Genomic DNA, 16,300 nt, shown 5'->3' with positions numbered 1-16,300 from the left:
ACACCAGTTATGTGATCACAGGCAAATTACTTAAATTTTCTGAACCTCACTTTCCTTATGTGTAAAATGGGGATAATATTATCTGGGATAGTTGCTGCAGATAAAATGAGATAATTGATGTTAAGCACTAAAAAAACCCTAAAAGTATTATATAAATATCAGTTACTATGCTGTGCCTCTATCTGTTCCTTCCCCCTTGCAACCTTTCAGAATCCCCAGGAAGTTTAGTTTCCCCTTCCCAAATTGCCATTTCTTTTTAGCTGGACCAACAGATGGCTCTGGCACCAGAAGACTATCTCCAGGGTATATGCTAGTTAAGGTGGTGAGAGTAAATTCAAATGTCATTGAGGTGTACTACTTACTCCCAATCTGGAAGACCTAAAAGAGTAGGCTCACAAGCCACTACAAAATCTCATGGCCATTTAATCACTTGAATGGCTTTGCTAGGTACTTGAGATGTCCTTGAAGTATCATTTTCCACATATCTCCCCATCATAGACCCAAATCAGAGTGTAGGCTCAGAATAGGTGCAGTTTGGAGGACCTGGATTCAAATGAAGGAATTGAACTCTATGACTTCTAAGGTCTCTTCTAGCTCTCCAACTTTGATCTTATGGTGAATATGATTGGTCCAATGAATTAGGGATGGAGAACAAAATGGGACAGAACACTAACTCTAGAGTGAAAGGACCTAGGTTCAAGTCCCATCTCAGATACTTAATCCTTGGTTGGCGCTGGATAAGTCCCTTAGCATCCCTGAACTTCTGTTTCCCCATGTGTAAGAAGAAATTGGACTAGATTACTTCAAGCTCTAGATGTAGTGGAGAAGAGTCTGGAGAAGATCCACTGAGCCACCGAGCTGCCTCTAAGTTGTATATGGTTTGGCAAATAGTGTACAAGATTAATTAAATATACACTGAATTCATATGATGTCTAGCACATAGTAAACATTTAAAAATGCTTGTCATTTGATTGTCTATACCAGCTCTATAAGGTTTTCTGGCTCTTATCAACTGACTTCATGACTTTTTAGTTTTCTTATTGCTGGAGAGAAGAGTTAAAATGTAGATTTAGAGGTTTAAGATGTAATTATGATGTAAATTTAGAGATTTACTTATAAATCCAACTCTCTCATCTTATACATGAGTATTTTTTAAAAATAGGTAAGGCATAGAATAGAAAATGACTTGCCTATGGTAACAAGGCTAGAAAATATTAGAATCAAAGTTTGAACAGATAATTTGACTCCATAAGATTGGGTCCAGGACCTGCCCTGAGTTAAGGCTGAGAGTCTTCCATCATTCTGCCTATAGCCTCTGAGTCTGGGGAGTGAAAAAAGGTGAGCATTTCATATTAATGGAAAGACTTGCAGCTTCAGATTTACTAAATAAAAGTCATCAGTGGTGGCTGGTAATATGATAGAAGATTGTAGAGGCATGAACAATGCTAGAAGTGGGAGATAGTATCATAATCAGAAACCAGGGTCAGTACTAGATTCAAAAGAAAGCCTCCACTAAGAATTTTATTGCTGGTCCCACTTTCTACCTCTCCTAAATTAGTTAGTGGACAGTTCCTGCCAACAAATGCATTATTTCCTAAGGAAATGGGCAATAACAAATACCCCTCATATTATAGGGGATTTAGGAGAAGTCAAGGGCATTTCTAGTGCATCAGGAACTTATTTTGTGGAGCCTCAATCCGAGTGCCTCACACGACTTCCATGGACTGGTGGGACTCATTGCTGGAAAGCTTATACTATGAGTTGATGAATCAGTCCCTTTATTGTCCAAAGAGTAGGAAGAGCCACTAAGTCAGTAAACCTTGACAAGATAGTGACTCCATCCTGGGTTCTCTCTTTCTTTGGCTCTCTAGGTTACATGATAGAATACTAGGATTTTTCCATAAAGGGAGTGGTGAGGTGTGGGTTACTGTGCCAAAAAAAAGTTAAAGGTGGTACCAAGGCATAACAGCTATTCCCATGCAGAAGCTAAAGCAGGAATTCTGCTAGGAAAGTTTGATCCTAGTCATCCAACTACCTTTTATGCTTTGTGTTCTTTTATGATTATAGGTTGACTGGACAGTAATCTTAAGATGAAACTTTTTTAGGAGTCAATGCCTCAGGAATTTCTAGGTTCTTCAATCAATGACAGTTAAACTTTAGAAGATGCCCTCTCTATAGCACTTTTTGGAGAAGGTGATCACAGATAGGAGGAAGAGTTTGACTCATAGCCAAGGTTGGTGAATTATTTGGATGATGAAAGCAAGGTGAAATGAAAAATGCTCCTCAGGCTCATTCATGTTCAGGTGTTTTAAGTGTCAGTCTCTCAGAAAAGAGTGCATAATAGTAGTTATACATTATTGCTCCTTATTTAATGTTTTTGTTGTTGTGATCCAGTGGGTCTAGTGTATGTTTTTGTTGTGTAGAGGAAACAAATAGTGATATACATTGATTATCTTTCTATTTCTCATTCTGGACATGCATCGACCAAAATATAAACATTAAGTAATGTCCCCAGGAAGCCAGGGAAGAAGGATAAAGAACCATAGAATTCAAGAAAAAGTTTGCCTTCTTTTAGGTGGTCAGACTCTCCCAGGAGTGAGGGGCTTCCTAGTGGGAAAGGAGAAGGTAATCACTTCAATTTCCCATGCCCATGAGAGTAGCAACATGTTATTATTGTTAGGCTGTGATACTTTGAACCATTACACACAATACAGCAATGAATCTTTGCAAGAGATTGGGCTAGAGTGGCATATGTGATAAACCAGAAGGGGAATTAATGTGGTATGTCTTCCATTGACCAAGAACAGAATCCCACTATGGGCATCCTGTTAGGATGTCACTTGACTTTCCTAACACTTTTGGGGTTAGTCTTCTAAAGGTCAGAAGCTTTAATAACCCTGCTCATACTCACCCTCTGCTGTGTGAAACTCATTTTTAGCTCTTCATAGATTTGTATTTCTATGGAGCACTGCTGATAAGATGTTGGCTTTAAAAGGAGGGGTCTTGGCAATTTCCTTCTGATCCAGTCCACTCTCCTCTCCTTCTTTAACTTTGGACTCAACTCATTGTTTATTCGGGATCTCTATCCTAAAAAGTCTAATGAATGGGCAAGCTCTATAAGTTGTCCCTGTAAATGCTTGTCATAATCCAGGCAACTGATATTCTTTTCCACTTGTGATCATGAAAGCACATTATAAATGTTAGTAGTTACTTATTCTTATTTATTCTATCCTCATCTTTATTGATGACGTTTAGGTAGAAATAATTCACAGAAAAGGCACTATCCTGATATTGTTTTTTATGTGTGATGTTCTGTGGACAATTACTTAGGTAGATAAAAAAACCTAGTTTTTATACTTGAATAAAAGTATTGAGAGGCAAGTTTCTCTAATATAGGCTCGATGAAAGCATCTTCCAAATAACTCTGGTAGCAGATAGATCATCAGAGATGATATGTTACCATGTTGTTATTATTTATTACTTCATGAACAGTTATGTGGTACAGTGTTTAGAGAATTGGACCTGGAGTCAGGAAAACTCATCTTCCTGAGTTCAAATCTGGCCTCAGACAATAGCTATGTGGCCCTGGGCAAGTTTCTTAGCCCTATTTGCCTCTGTTTCCTCATCTGTAAAGTGGTCTGGAAAATAAAATGGTAAACCATTCCAGTATCTTTGTCAACAAAATCCCAAGTTGGGTCACAAAGAGTCTAACAACTAAAACTGTAGGACAACAATAAATGCTATTATTTCTATTCCCTAAGATTTAGGAGGCACAGTTGAAAAAGCACTGGACTTTGAACCAGGAAGACTTAAGGTCATATCCTCCCTTAGACACTTATTAGTTGCATGGCCCTGGGCAAGTTGCACAACTTTCATTTGTTTCAGTTTCTTTATCTTTAAAATGGAAATAAGAATAACATCTAACTCTAAGGGTTGCTTTAAGGATGAAATGAGTTAATATTTGTAAAGCACTTTGAGAAACTAAAAGTATTATGTAAATGCTAACTATTTTTTCTTACTACCACTACTATTCTAAGAGTAGCATTTAGCACATATTGGGCATTTCATTAATAATTTAATACAGTAATTGGAGTAGGACTTGGAACATGTTAGTCATTTAATAAATATTTGATTAGTTAATTTATTAGGATCTGAAGCAACTTAATATTTATCTTCTATTACAGTGAGTTGGGACTAGCCCTCTTTCATCCTCCAACATTAACTGGCTCTATACTCCCAGCAATACATGCCCAGGGTAGTCATGGAATTGCTCCCTTTCTTGTGTCCCTTGTATGCTTTAGAAATAATGATCTTGTCTAAATGCCTATACATTAAAAGAGATTGATTATACCCTCGTTTCATAGATGGTTAAGGTGTCCCCACTTCAAATATTACTGTATTAATACATGTCTTTGAAATCCTGGGACTGGCTTCACCTTCTGAGTTCTCTGTGTTGTGAGAAAGAAAGAATTGGCTGAGGAATGCCATTTGGAGATATGCTATGGCAACAGAACTTAGCTGGGGCAGTATCTTAAAGTTAGTTATGTTCTTTAGATGACAAAAGGGAAATGCACTAGAGGTCTTTGTAATGTTGAGTCACAAAAGTAGAATGACATTTAAAAAAAAAGAAAAACAGAACAAAACAAAATTTCTCAGAAACTCTCTACATAGTATGAATTCCTTCATAGCAAATGCCAAGTAAGTTTTTATCAGAGAGGAGGGACACAATCTTGGAAAAGCTGTTTTCAGGAGCATCCATGTGTCATAAGACACCTGACGTTGACTTGAACTGCAGTCATATATTGCCATCTCTTTCCCATTCCAACCTGAGATAGTAAATAGAGTGGACATCCAGAGGTGAGTGGGCATCATCTTGTACCACTTCACAAGAGCCTATAGTTACATTTTCAGTATGAGAATGTATAACTCAGCAAATGGCAAAGGATATTTATCAAGGTTTGATTTATCATTTTGTTGATGGTCTAGACATAAGAAATTAATGGAGAATATTAATAATGCAGATTAAACTTAAAATTATATTGTGCATTCTCTTTGTTTCTTCAAGGCTGGTTGTTAAATATTTGCCAGAATACTCCTGGAATTATTGTCCCTCTTTGAAGAAAGACAAAACTAAGGCTAAGAGAGATGAAGGGATTCATCCATAGTCACACATCTATTTAAAGCCAGAACTAGAATCTTGGAGATCAATCAGATGTATCTTGAACTGAAATTTAGCCAATGGCATGTCTATTGGTGACACAATTTCTGGGAGGGATTTTTTTTTCATTTTTCTTCTTATTGGACTCAGAATCCCACACACAGCAAATGAACATCAAATTATAATAATATGGGCTACTCCTAGGGTAGACTGTTTAGCTATTGTCTTTGTATCCCTGGTGCCTAGAATGGTGTCTAGCACATAGAAGACACTTAAAATACATGCTGGTGATTAATTGGCGAAATCCAAAGGTCCTCATCAGGTCATTACAAAAGGCTCTTAGTTTTCCACCTAGGAAAGCAGAGAAAAAAATGTTGCTAAAACACCATGTAGTAGAACTTAGTCACATGAATGATTTGGTGTTTGGACAGGGATTTGACCTTGATCAGTGGTTGAAAATGAAGTTTTTAGCACTTTTAAATACAACTATGAGTCTGAGATAGTGCAACAAAAGTCATGTTTCTAAAACTTTTAAAGTAATTAGTTAAGCATTTATTATATGTACATAGATGGATGATGGAGAAATAGAAGAAGGAAAAAGACAGTCTCTACTTTCAAGGAGCCCACAATCTAATGGGGGAGACATGTTAACTATGTACAAACAAGTTCTCTGCAGGATAGAATGGAAATAATTGAGAACAGAATGGATTTGTAGGGCAAGTGCCAGTGAGAAGTCAAGGATGACTTGAAAGCTGCTAGCCTTGGTAACTGGAAGTATGGTGAAGTCCTTGACAGTAATTGGAAAGTTGGGAAGAGAGGAGGGTTTGGGAGAAAAGATAATGAGTTCTGCTTTGAACATATTTAGTTTAAGATCTCTATGCAACATCTAATTTAAGATGTTCAAAAAATGGTTGGCATAACCAGATTGGAATTCAGAAGATATCAAGGATGGAGATACAGATCTGGAAATCATCTGCATGGAAATGATAATTGAATAGTCTATAGAAATTTATGAGATCCCCAGGTAAAACAGAAGAGACGGGAAAGAAAAGAAGCAAATGACAGAGCTTTGGGGGATAGGTAACGGTCTAAGTATGACCTGGATGAAGGCACAGCAAAGAAAATGGAAAAGGATTGGTCAAGCAGGTAGGAAGAGCCAGGAGAGAGATGTATAATGAAAACCTAGAGAGGAAAAATATCCAGCTGAAGGTGATTAACAGTGCCAAAGGCTGCAGAGAGGGCAACAAGGATGAGGACTGAGAAATGGTCATTACATTGGGCAATTAAGAGAGCATTGAAGATAGCAGTTTCAGCTTAATGATCAGGTAGGTAACTAGATTACAGAGGGTTTAGAGAACGAGAGGAATGTGCTTACTTGCTTGTTTCCTTCTTACCTTCCTATCTTTAAGAAAAGACAAAGACACTCAGGTCTAGTCTCACCTGTGCTGCTTTTGTCTGAAATGGATAATCTAGCTCACTATTAGGATTCTGGTTGCAGCCAAGGGAAGGATATGTGACTGTTGTATTGAGAGACTGAAACTGTATTTTTGAAAATGGTCTGTAAAATGAGACTTTGCAATTTTGTATTAATTTTCTGCTTTCTCTTATAACAGAAAATAAGACAACAGACCTATCTGCCACTCCCCAATCAAAAGCATCACACAACAAAAGATTTTTCCTTATTTTTCTTCATACATTTTACCATGTAAGATAACAAGAGAGACAATTAATCTCATGAACATAGAGAAGAGAGACTAAAATACCAAATGAAAAAGCATATTCTTTACAAGCTTCCTTTCTAAATGAAATCCATTCCTTTTTCGGGAAGGACCATTTCTTTAGACTGAATTAATTTTTTTAATGCCACAACTACATATTTGGAAAACAACCATTTCATCTTTTAAATAAAAGGGATCTTCTAGAAAAAATCCTAAAAACTAGGTGTTTTGTCTCAGAGTTGATGCAAAATGGTACATTCAAACCTGCTAATGACTTAGAGGAATTAGATCTAATAAAGCCATGAAGGACTGGTTTGAAACACTGGATCTATTTCATACCTTTGGGGCTCTTCTAATAGTGAACAGGCAATGGAACCAGTATTCTCTGTATAACCATATGGATGAAGGATAACAAATAGAGCAGAAAAATGTTTTGTCCTTTTTATTTCAGCTATGCTCATGTAAAAATAAACTAGATATTTAAAACGGCGGTTACAGTAATTTTTCAATGAACTGCAAGCATTAATTAAGTACCAAATTTACACCAGGCACTATGCTAGGCACTGGGGGCACAAAACCGAAAATGAGCAGTCCTTAACCTCAAGTAACTTACATTTTCCTAGGGGTGGATGCATATACATCTATTAAGATATATCAGGAAGAATTCTGTTTAATCTGAGTACTCTGACTTTTTGTTTTAACATGACCCTAGCAGACTCCACGCAAATTTTAGAGTCATAAGAGACCTTGAAGACCTAATCCAAAACCTATCAATTTCCAGGGGAGGAAATCAAGGCACAGAGAAATTTAGGGACTCACAAAGGGTAACAGATAATGAGAAAGCCAGGAATAGAACCTAGAACTTTTGACTTTAGCTCTTTCCATGTCACAATGATACTCCAGTATTTCCTTTCCTCTAGCTCAATGAACTTGTTTCTCCCACAATTTCAAGGACACAGAAGCTCAATTTCATAGGATTCAATGGGAACAGAAGGGTCAGATTGGAACCCAGGGGATGCTTTTCACGTATTTACATTCAACTCCAGAGTTGACATTTTAGCTTGCCTTCAGAATATGGGTCAACTAAGTCCTTTAGGACATCAATTCCACATCACAAAACAGGAGGAAAAAATAGCTAAGTTATTTTATCTTGTAAAAATTCTTTAAAATGTTTTTAGAGAGCAATTGCTCATCTGCAAATAAGCAAGAAATAAAACATTTTATTTCTTTGGTTCTCTTTAACTATTGAGGAGAACAGGCTCTACCAGAAACTCCATTGGAAAGAAAATTTATACAGTGCCTGATCCTGGTGAACCTTTCACTTGAAAGTAATTATTCCTCATAAAAGTAATGAAGGCACATTTGTCTGGTCAGATTCTTCCTTTTCTTCCTGAAAGGACTCATTACAAATAAGCTATCTTGAGAATCTCTGCAGCCTCTAACATTATTCTTTTAGCAAGGAAGAATTTGTTTTCCTCTCATACATAACCCAGCAAGGCCTTCAGTAGAGTGAAATATTTCCAGTTCTCAAAGGAGGGTGAAGTTGCCTTTTTAGCAAGGTTTCCCCCACCCTTAATCTAGGGGGAAAAGGTTTCTGGTCGGAGATAACACATTCCCCCCCCCCCCAATTTCTGGGTCATAAAGGTGATGCTAATGATGGTGATTTTCTCCACCAACCAAGCACAGATCTGTCAAAGGAGAGAATCATTAGGCAGGGGAGGTGGTACTATTTCTACCTTCTTCATTATATTCAGGAAGGTGGATGGCTACTGCTGTGTTATGTATAAAAAAAGCCCAAGATTAAGTCTAACTTGAATAATTATCATTCTTGAAAAAATACATTTAATGTCTGACTGTATGCCTATTTTACATATCCTTCAAATGAGATTAACTCAATATACAATTCTAACTCTAGATAATTTCCAAGGTTTATAAATAATTTCCTAACAATTCCATTTCAGAGAACTCTACCAATTACTTCATAAATAACAAAATATGCAACATATCAAGTAGCCTAAAAGTGTAGGCATTTATGTAAGAAAACTTGAAAGAAGTGTAAAATATTTGAAAAAAATTTAAGCTTAGAAATAATTAAGGAAACTGGCATTCTAAATGGGAAAAATTATTGGAGGAACAGCTGTCTTCTTTTAAAAACCATGTAAGTCTAAATTTAAAAGAAATTCCTTGCTTACTAATTTGCATCTTCTGGATAGTCTTCCTTTAAAATATATTTCAAAACTATGAACTTTGTTTCTTATAAAGATTAAAAATTTCAAGAGATCTAAAGGAGAATTCTTTCCAAGCAGTTTTTTTTTTCTGAATTCTGGGACAAAAGTGCTGTTCCTTAAAGATTTCACAATGCTCTGTGGGCATGTGTTTGTGTTTGTAATGGGTCAGGAGAATGGAAAATGAGAAAGAAGGTAGGGAGAGGGGGAGAAAACTTTAGATGAGATGAGAGCCTATAACAATGATTTCCTCTTTCCATGCTCTAGAAAGCTCCTTTAATTACACTGAATTACTTTTTTTTTTTTGACATGGAGAGCAGTAACAGATGCAATCATTTGTATTATGCACATCCAAAGTCCTGGAAAGAAACCAGCAGAAAAAAATGAGGGCAAAAAGGTGCAGATTTTCCATTTGAAGTTCCTTGTGCTTTTCTATGCTCATTTGTTCCCTTTAAAGTACATAATTGCAAATAGCACCGTGAAAAGACTAACTTGCCTTCTTTGCTCTTGGCATATCACTGGTTCCTAAAGATATGAGAGGATGTTTTAAAATACCTTTTAAGGAATGAGAAGGTTAAAATGACTACATTTTTTCCCCTTTGAGAAGCTTGAAGGATAAAAGGATGGAAAGAAAAGCAGGGGAAAGCCATTAAGGGCAATCTTTGATACACAGTTGAAAATAGTATTTTCAGAAGCACCTAATAAGTCAATCATACCTTTTAACATAACAATGATGATATTAATCTGTTAAAACTTAAAATTCTCTTCTCCAGGCATTATTGAGGTACATTGGGAAAACTTGGAAATCTGCTCAGCATTTAGCATTAACAATTCAAATAGTTTGCAGTGATAATTTTTTATTTTACAAAAAATCAGCAGGAAACGGTCAGATTTCTGAAATGTCAGCTGTCAGAATGCCCAATTCCATTTTTAGTTCATGTTCGATAGCTGAAGTGTTATTTCAAACTCTTCTAATGGTCCTTGACCTTCAACTCTTGCCCTAGGCATTAGGCAGAATGTTTTTCTCCTTGTTTGATTCCAAGAACAAGATGTAAGAACCAATTAAACTGCACAGTCCAGCCTTTGTCTCTACAAACTTCTATCTGATCAAGGAAATACTTTTTGGCGTCCTCTTCATTTTTCCCCACTGTCAGGGTATCCCGGATATATTCAATATCTTCCTTGCTAGTTAACTGGGGCATTCCAGTCATCAGCATCATGGAAAACAGGATAATCAGCAGGTTAGTGTGTTGCCGAAGAGCTAAGTAAGCCTTGACACAAATGTCCTGGATAAAGAGAAAGATCATTGTTGTTAAAGTGGTGAAAGGTTCTCAAAAGAACAAATTTCAAGACTTTGGTTTGACTTGCATACATGGAGAAAATAGATCAGAAAATATTACTCCTAAGACAGGGTTCATGTTCTTGGATTGTAATCATGTAAAAAACACTCTTTTCAATTAAAAAAACACTTAATGTAGTTGCTTGCGTAAATCCTAGCAATGCTTAGTGAATATTAATTCCTCATCAGCTATCTTTCATCTGATATTCTTGCCCTACAGATTAATTCAGTTTCTCCCATATAGATATTGATAATGAAGATCTATATAGTCCAAGGAGAGGCATGAAACAATAATGATGATCCTGAAGTTACCAATGTATCTTATATAAATGTAAGAATTTGGTAAGAACTCATAGATTCTTGAAAAGTGATTGGATATTGGGTATTTGAATTTTGGTTCAATTTGGGATCACTAAGGCATAGAATTTCAGAGCTGGAAGGGATTTCAGAAGCCATCTTTAGCTTATAAATGAAAAATAATTTAATTAACAACATACTTTACTCCTGGTTACCAGGCCTTTGCTTACCATCCTCTACTGTAAGAACCCATTATGTCTCCAGGCAGGTAGATTTTTCCCTTATTAAATCAGAATGTGCCTTTTTGTTTTTGCAATTTCTACCCCCATTGCTTCTAGAACTGCCCTCTGTAGGTTAAAGAGAACAAATCTAATCTATCATATAACAACTCTTCAGCTACTAGAAAACAACAAATTCCGCCCTGATTCCTCTATTCTCCAAGGTGAACATGCCAATTTCTTTAGCCAATCCTTTCACATGTTATGGATTCAAGGCTTATTACTATTCTAATCCCCTCCTTCTCAGTCTTCAGCTTCTTAATGCCCTTCCTAAATTGTTGTGGTCAAAATTTAATGTAATAATTCAGATGTAGAGTGGGTGGGACTATTACCTCCTAATTAATGGAAAGTATTGGACTGTTAACACATCACATTTACCTTTTTGGGGGGGCTTCCTTGTAATTTATTGACCTATACGGAATTTATTACAATCCACTAAAACCCTCTTTTCAGATTTTCTTCCAGAAAAATTGCTGTCTAGACACATATTCTGTAATTGTGTTCTTGGAATTTTGGACTACAGGTAGAAGAGATCTTTTATTTTTATTTTTTAAATTTTGTTTAATTAGATGATTTAGAAGATTTTTCCATGGTTACAAGACTCTTGTTCTTTACCTCTTCTCCCCCCCACCCCCTCTTCCTATATCTGATATGCTTTTCCATTGGGTTTAACATGTGTAATTGATCAAGACATATTTCCATATGGTAGAAGAGATCTTGGAGGTCATCTAGTCTAACTTCATTTAATAGATGAAGAAACTAAGGGAGGAAATGATTTATTCAAGATCACAAAAGTGATTTATAATATTGAAAGGTTTCAAATCTAGATCTTCTATTTTTAAATCCAATGTTCTTATGAAACTGATCTTCTGAACCACATTATAATAAATATTTGTTCCAATTAAATTCCTTCTTTTATTTGGCTCAACATTCTAACTTGTCAAGATCTTTTTGGACTTTAACTCTGCCATCCAACATGTTAGCTAACCCTTCCAGCTTCTTATCACATGCAAACTTTTATCTAAGTCACTAAAATGTTAAACAAAGCAGGGTCAAAAACAGATATTTGCGGTACCCCATTGGAGTTTTTAACAATTCATGACAGTCTTGAATTCATCTAATTGTACAACTGTCCATCACACATACCTCCATAATAGAATAGCATTACATGCTTTTAAAACCTATGTAAACCATATCTACAGCATAATCTTGCCAAAGGGGAAAATTAGGTTATCTTGGCATGATGTACTCTTAATGAAACTATAATGGATCTTTGGGGGAACCTCTTTTTTTAAGGTGTTCTTGAGCTATCTTTTTAATAATACTTTCTAGAAGTTTGTCAAGAAGTAGTCCAGCACATATGCCTATAATTTTCAGATAATTTTTTTCTCTTTTTTTGAGATTGGCTTATTTTTTCTTTAAAAAAAAGAGATATATTATTGTACTTCCCCAATGTCATCTCTCAACCTCCAACAAAAATCCACTTTTTATGAAAGAAGTAAAACTGGGAAAACTAAACCAAAACATTGACCTTGTCTCACAATATATGCTTCATATCTGTCCTTTCCAGCCCTGTAGCACCTCTTTCATGTTTTCAATGATTTTGCAAATATCACTGATGGTGATAGCAATTACATCCACCAATTCTTTCACCTACTGAGGGTACAAAGCATCTGAGTAGGATAACTTGAACTCAGGAAAGGGAGTAAAGTTTTTGTCTTCCTATCTTTCTGCTTATATTGGGTATGAACTCCCTAATATCCATTTTTGCTTGGTCCTTTCTGGTCCAAAGGTAATTCTGCTTGGCAGAAACAAAACCAAATACAAAATAAAAATTGAATAGCTCTGCTTTTTTTTTCTTTCACCAATTATTATCTTCTCATATACCACAAACAGGAATCTTATCCATTCTTTGATTCTTTTTTCTTTTCTAAAATATCTTCAAAGTTCCCCCTTTTTTGTTTTTAACCCTTAGCTTAATTTAGGGTCCTCATCCTCTTTCTTCCATACTGTTCCCCACCAGTCACCAGTGACTGATGGGTTAGAAACTAGCACGATGTTTTTGTCTCTGTGTCCTTTCAAAAGAGCAGAAATGTTTGTTCCACTCTAGTTTCAGCTCTTCTATTTTCCATTTGCTGATGGAACTAGTCTTTAAGGTATCTTTCACTTTTTCTGCTCATGACCATGCAGAATCTCTTGCCTTCTGGAAGACTGCCTCAGTGCATTAGAGCTCTTGCATTCTTAATGACTCCATTTCTATTAAGAAATCATTTTCTTTTGTCCATGCATATACCCTGTTGAGCTGCCTTTCATTTTTTCCTTAGTAATTACAAACCATACCAAAGGCAATATTCACATTAATTTGGCAACTTGTATAATTTTCACAAGATGATGGATGTGGTTTTCTCTTGATTCAAAATTATTGTATGTTCTGATTAATAATTATTTTAAGTCACTGTGGTTTTGGATAAAAGACCTATGCCAGGTGAATACTTCAGAGTTGATGGCATACAATCAAGCTTAAGCTCCTGACATTAGCAGAAAATTTCTACCCACAAATTAATGTATTATTGTGATGCTAATCAGAGAACATTTCCTAATGAATTGACTGATATCTAATATTTTATATTGTGCTTAGAGTTTGTAAATTACTTCACATGTATTATTTCATTTGATCCTCAAAATAACCCTATGAAATAGCTAGTACAAGCAATATTTTTTCCTCTTTTATAGATGAGGCTCAGAGAAGTCAAATGGTTTGTCCATGATTATTAGATGTAGGCTATGAATCCATATCTTGGTTTAAAAATTATTTTTAAAATATTTCCCAATTACATATAAACTTTTTAAACAATAATTTAAAAAAATTTGAGTTCCATTATGCCAAAAAGGCTATAATACTATGCATGTCCTTTGATTCAGGAATACCATTACTAGGTCTTGTATCCCAAAGTGATAAAAAAGGGGAGAGAGGATTTAATTGTACAAAAGTATTTATAGCAGATCTTTTTGGGGTGGCAAAGAATTGGAAATTGAGGGGATGTCCACCAATTGGGTAATGGCTGAACAAATTGTGAAATATAATGGTGATGAAATACTATTGTGCTGTAAGGAATGATGAACAGGATGATTTCAGAAAAAGCTGGAAAGACCCACATGAATTGATGCAGAGTGAAATAAGCAGGACCAGGAGAATACTGTGTACAGAAACAGCAATATTGTATGATGACCAAGTGTGAAATACTTATCATACTATTTTTCACTTTAGTTTATTTGTATTTTGGTTTTATATGAATATTCTTTTTCAGTAATGAACAATAAGGAAATGTTTTGCATGATAATACCTGCATAACCCTGATCAAATTTCTACCATCTCTGAGGGGAGGGGAGAGAGGGAGACAATTTGGATCTTATAACTTCAGAAAACATATGTGGAAAAATGTTATTACATGTAATTGGGGAAAATAAGATATCTAAATTTTTTTTGAATTCTAAATCCTCTCCTTCTCCCTGCTCCCTTCCCTGAGAAGGCAAGCAATTTAATATCAATTATACATGTGAAGTCATACAAAATATATTTCCATATTAGCCAGGATCTTCTATCCACTGAGTCACACTAATTCTACAGAGTGGAATGGAAAAGCTATGTGAAGTTGTAGGAAGAGCTGTGGATTCAGAGGCAGAAGAACCAAGTTTCTTTTGCCTCTTTGCATAGAACCAGCCTTTCTTCTGGTTCTATGATCTAGTGCTGGAAGGGATATCGGGGACCATTGAGTCCACTTCTTTCATTTTATACATCAAGAAACTGAGGCCAGAGAGGCTAAATGAGCTGCCCCAAATCATACAAGGTTGTAAGTGTATGAGGCAGGATATGAACTCATGTACAGTGCTTCTTTCCCATGTATTACTCTGCCTCCTAATGGCTATTTGTTCTGAGTCAGTGAGACTCATTTTTCTGTGTTCAAATCTCACCTCAGATCCTTACTTGCTGTATGACCCTGGGCAAGTCCCTTTTACCCTACAATTTTCTCATCTGTCAAATGAGCTGGAGAAGGAAATGACAAACCACTCCAGTATCTTTGCCAGGGAAATCCCAAGCGTTGTCATGAAGAGTTGGACACTACTGAACAATAAGAACCCTACGTATACACATGCATAATTACATATGGAGATACGTATGTATAAATGTGTGAATATATACATGTATATATATATATATGCTAACACCGTATTAAACATTGAACAAGTAATTTAATTTTTCTGCACTTGAGTTTCTTCATCTACAAACTGAGGTCAGACTCCATTCTACTCTAGATTTTATGATCTACTCTATTACACTGTTCCAGAACCCCATCTCAGGTCTTAGGATTGTGGGTATTATTTAGTCCAACTCATAACCTAACAAGAATCTTATCTCTAGCAACTCCCACAAGTAAAGCCAGTCCTACCCTTCAGGGGAACCACCTACTACAGAGCCTTCCTTGGAGAGATGGTCTAGAAACTATTTCCTTGCTCTGAAGTGTTTAGCTGGTCCTGAAATTCAGATAGATCTGAAATGAATATTCTTCCATAATCATCAAGTTAACTGATATTTCTCTTATTGACATTTCTGTTCTTGATCTTCTAGTTTCTCTGATTGCCTTTATTAGGGTCTCAGAGCCTGCTGAAAAGACATTTAAAATAAGAGTCAACCCCAAGTCGTCGGGATGAGTAAACATGAGTGTAAATCATCATTTCTCTAGTGCCTCACTCTGGGAGTAGTTATCAGCAAAATAAAGAGGCAAGGGTAAAAATAAAGATGTTAGGCACACCTTTCTAATGGGCTAATAGCTGATGAATAACAAATTGCCCTGGATCCCAATGATTAGTTCTCTTTTCCCTCCAAACCAGAACTCTCTACTTCCTTTTCTCTTGCTTACCCAGGAATTAAGAGGAAGTAAAATTCTGTTGACCCTGTCCTCAAAAAAGTGAAGCAGTCATCTCAGTACAGTATGAGCCAGACATAGTAAGAGATGAGGAAGAGGAGGAGCAGAAGGAGAAGGAGGGGAATTTGGCTGAGGCTACAAGGAGAGAGATGAAGAAACATTCAAAATGTACTTATAAATGAAAAGTTACAACAAGTGAAAACCATATTCATATGTTTAACTTAGAATAATCGTAGTAATACCAATAATAAGTAGTAATTACACAACACTTTAAGCTTTGCAACATCCTTTATAACCTTACATCGATCCTTATTTTACAGATGAGGAAACTGAGGCCAACAGAAGTTAAATTACTTGCCC

At 35.9% G+C, this 16,300-nt stretch overlaps 1 protein-coding gene across 1 annotated transcript in view; it reads right to left on the bottom strand.

The window, feature by feature from the left end:
• Positions 1 to 7,303: 7,303 nt before the first annotated feature.
• The window catches only part of PIK3CG (phosphatidylinositol-4,5-bisphosphate 3-kinase catalytic subunit gamma), a 48,233-nt gene continuing 39,236 nt past the window's right edge, over positions 7,304 to 16,300 (bottom strand). Inside the window, exon 11 of the mRNA XM_007504110.3 lies at positions 7,304 to 10,387. Coding sequence (XP_007504172.1) covers positions 10,109 to 10,387 — 279 coding nt within the window. The 3' untranslated portion in view covers positions 7,304 to 10,108. The remainder of the gene's footprint in view (positions 10,388 to 16,300) is intronic.

This window comes from Monodelphis domestica, chromosome 5 (assembly GCF_027887165.1).
Source record: "Monodelphis domestica isolate mMonDom1 chromosome 5, mMonDom1.pri, whole genome shotgun sequence".
NCBI lineage: Eukaryota > Metazoa > Chordata > Mammalia > Didelphimorphia > Didelphidae > Monodelphis > Monodelphis domestica.
Note: the sequence above shows the minus strand (reverse complement) of the source record. Positions and strands in the feature narration are given on the sequence as shown.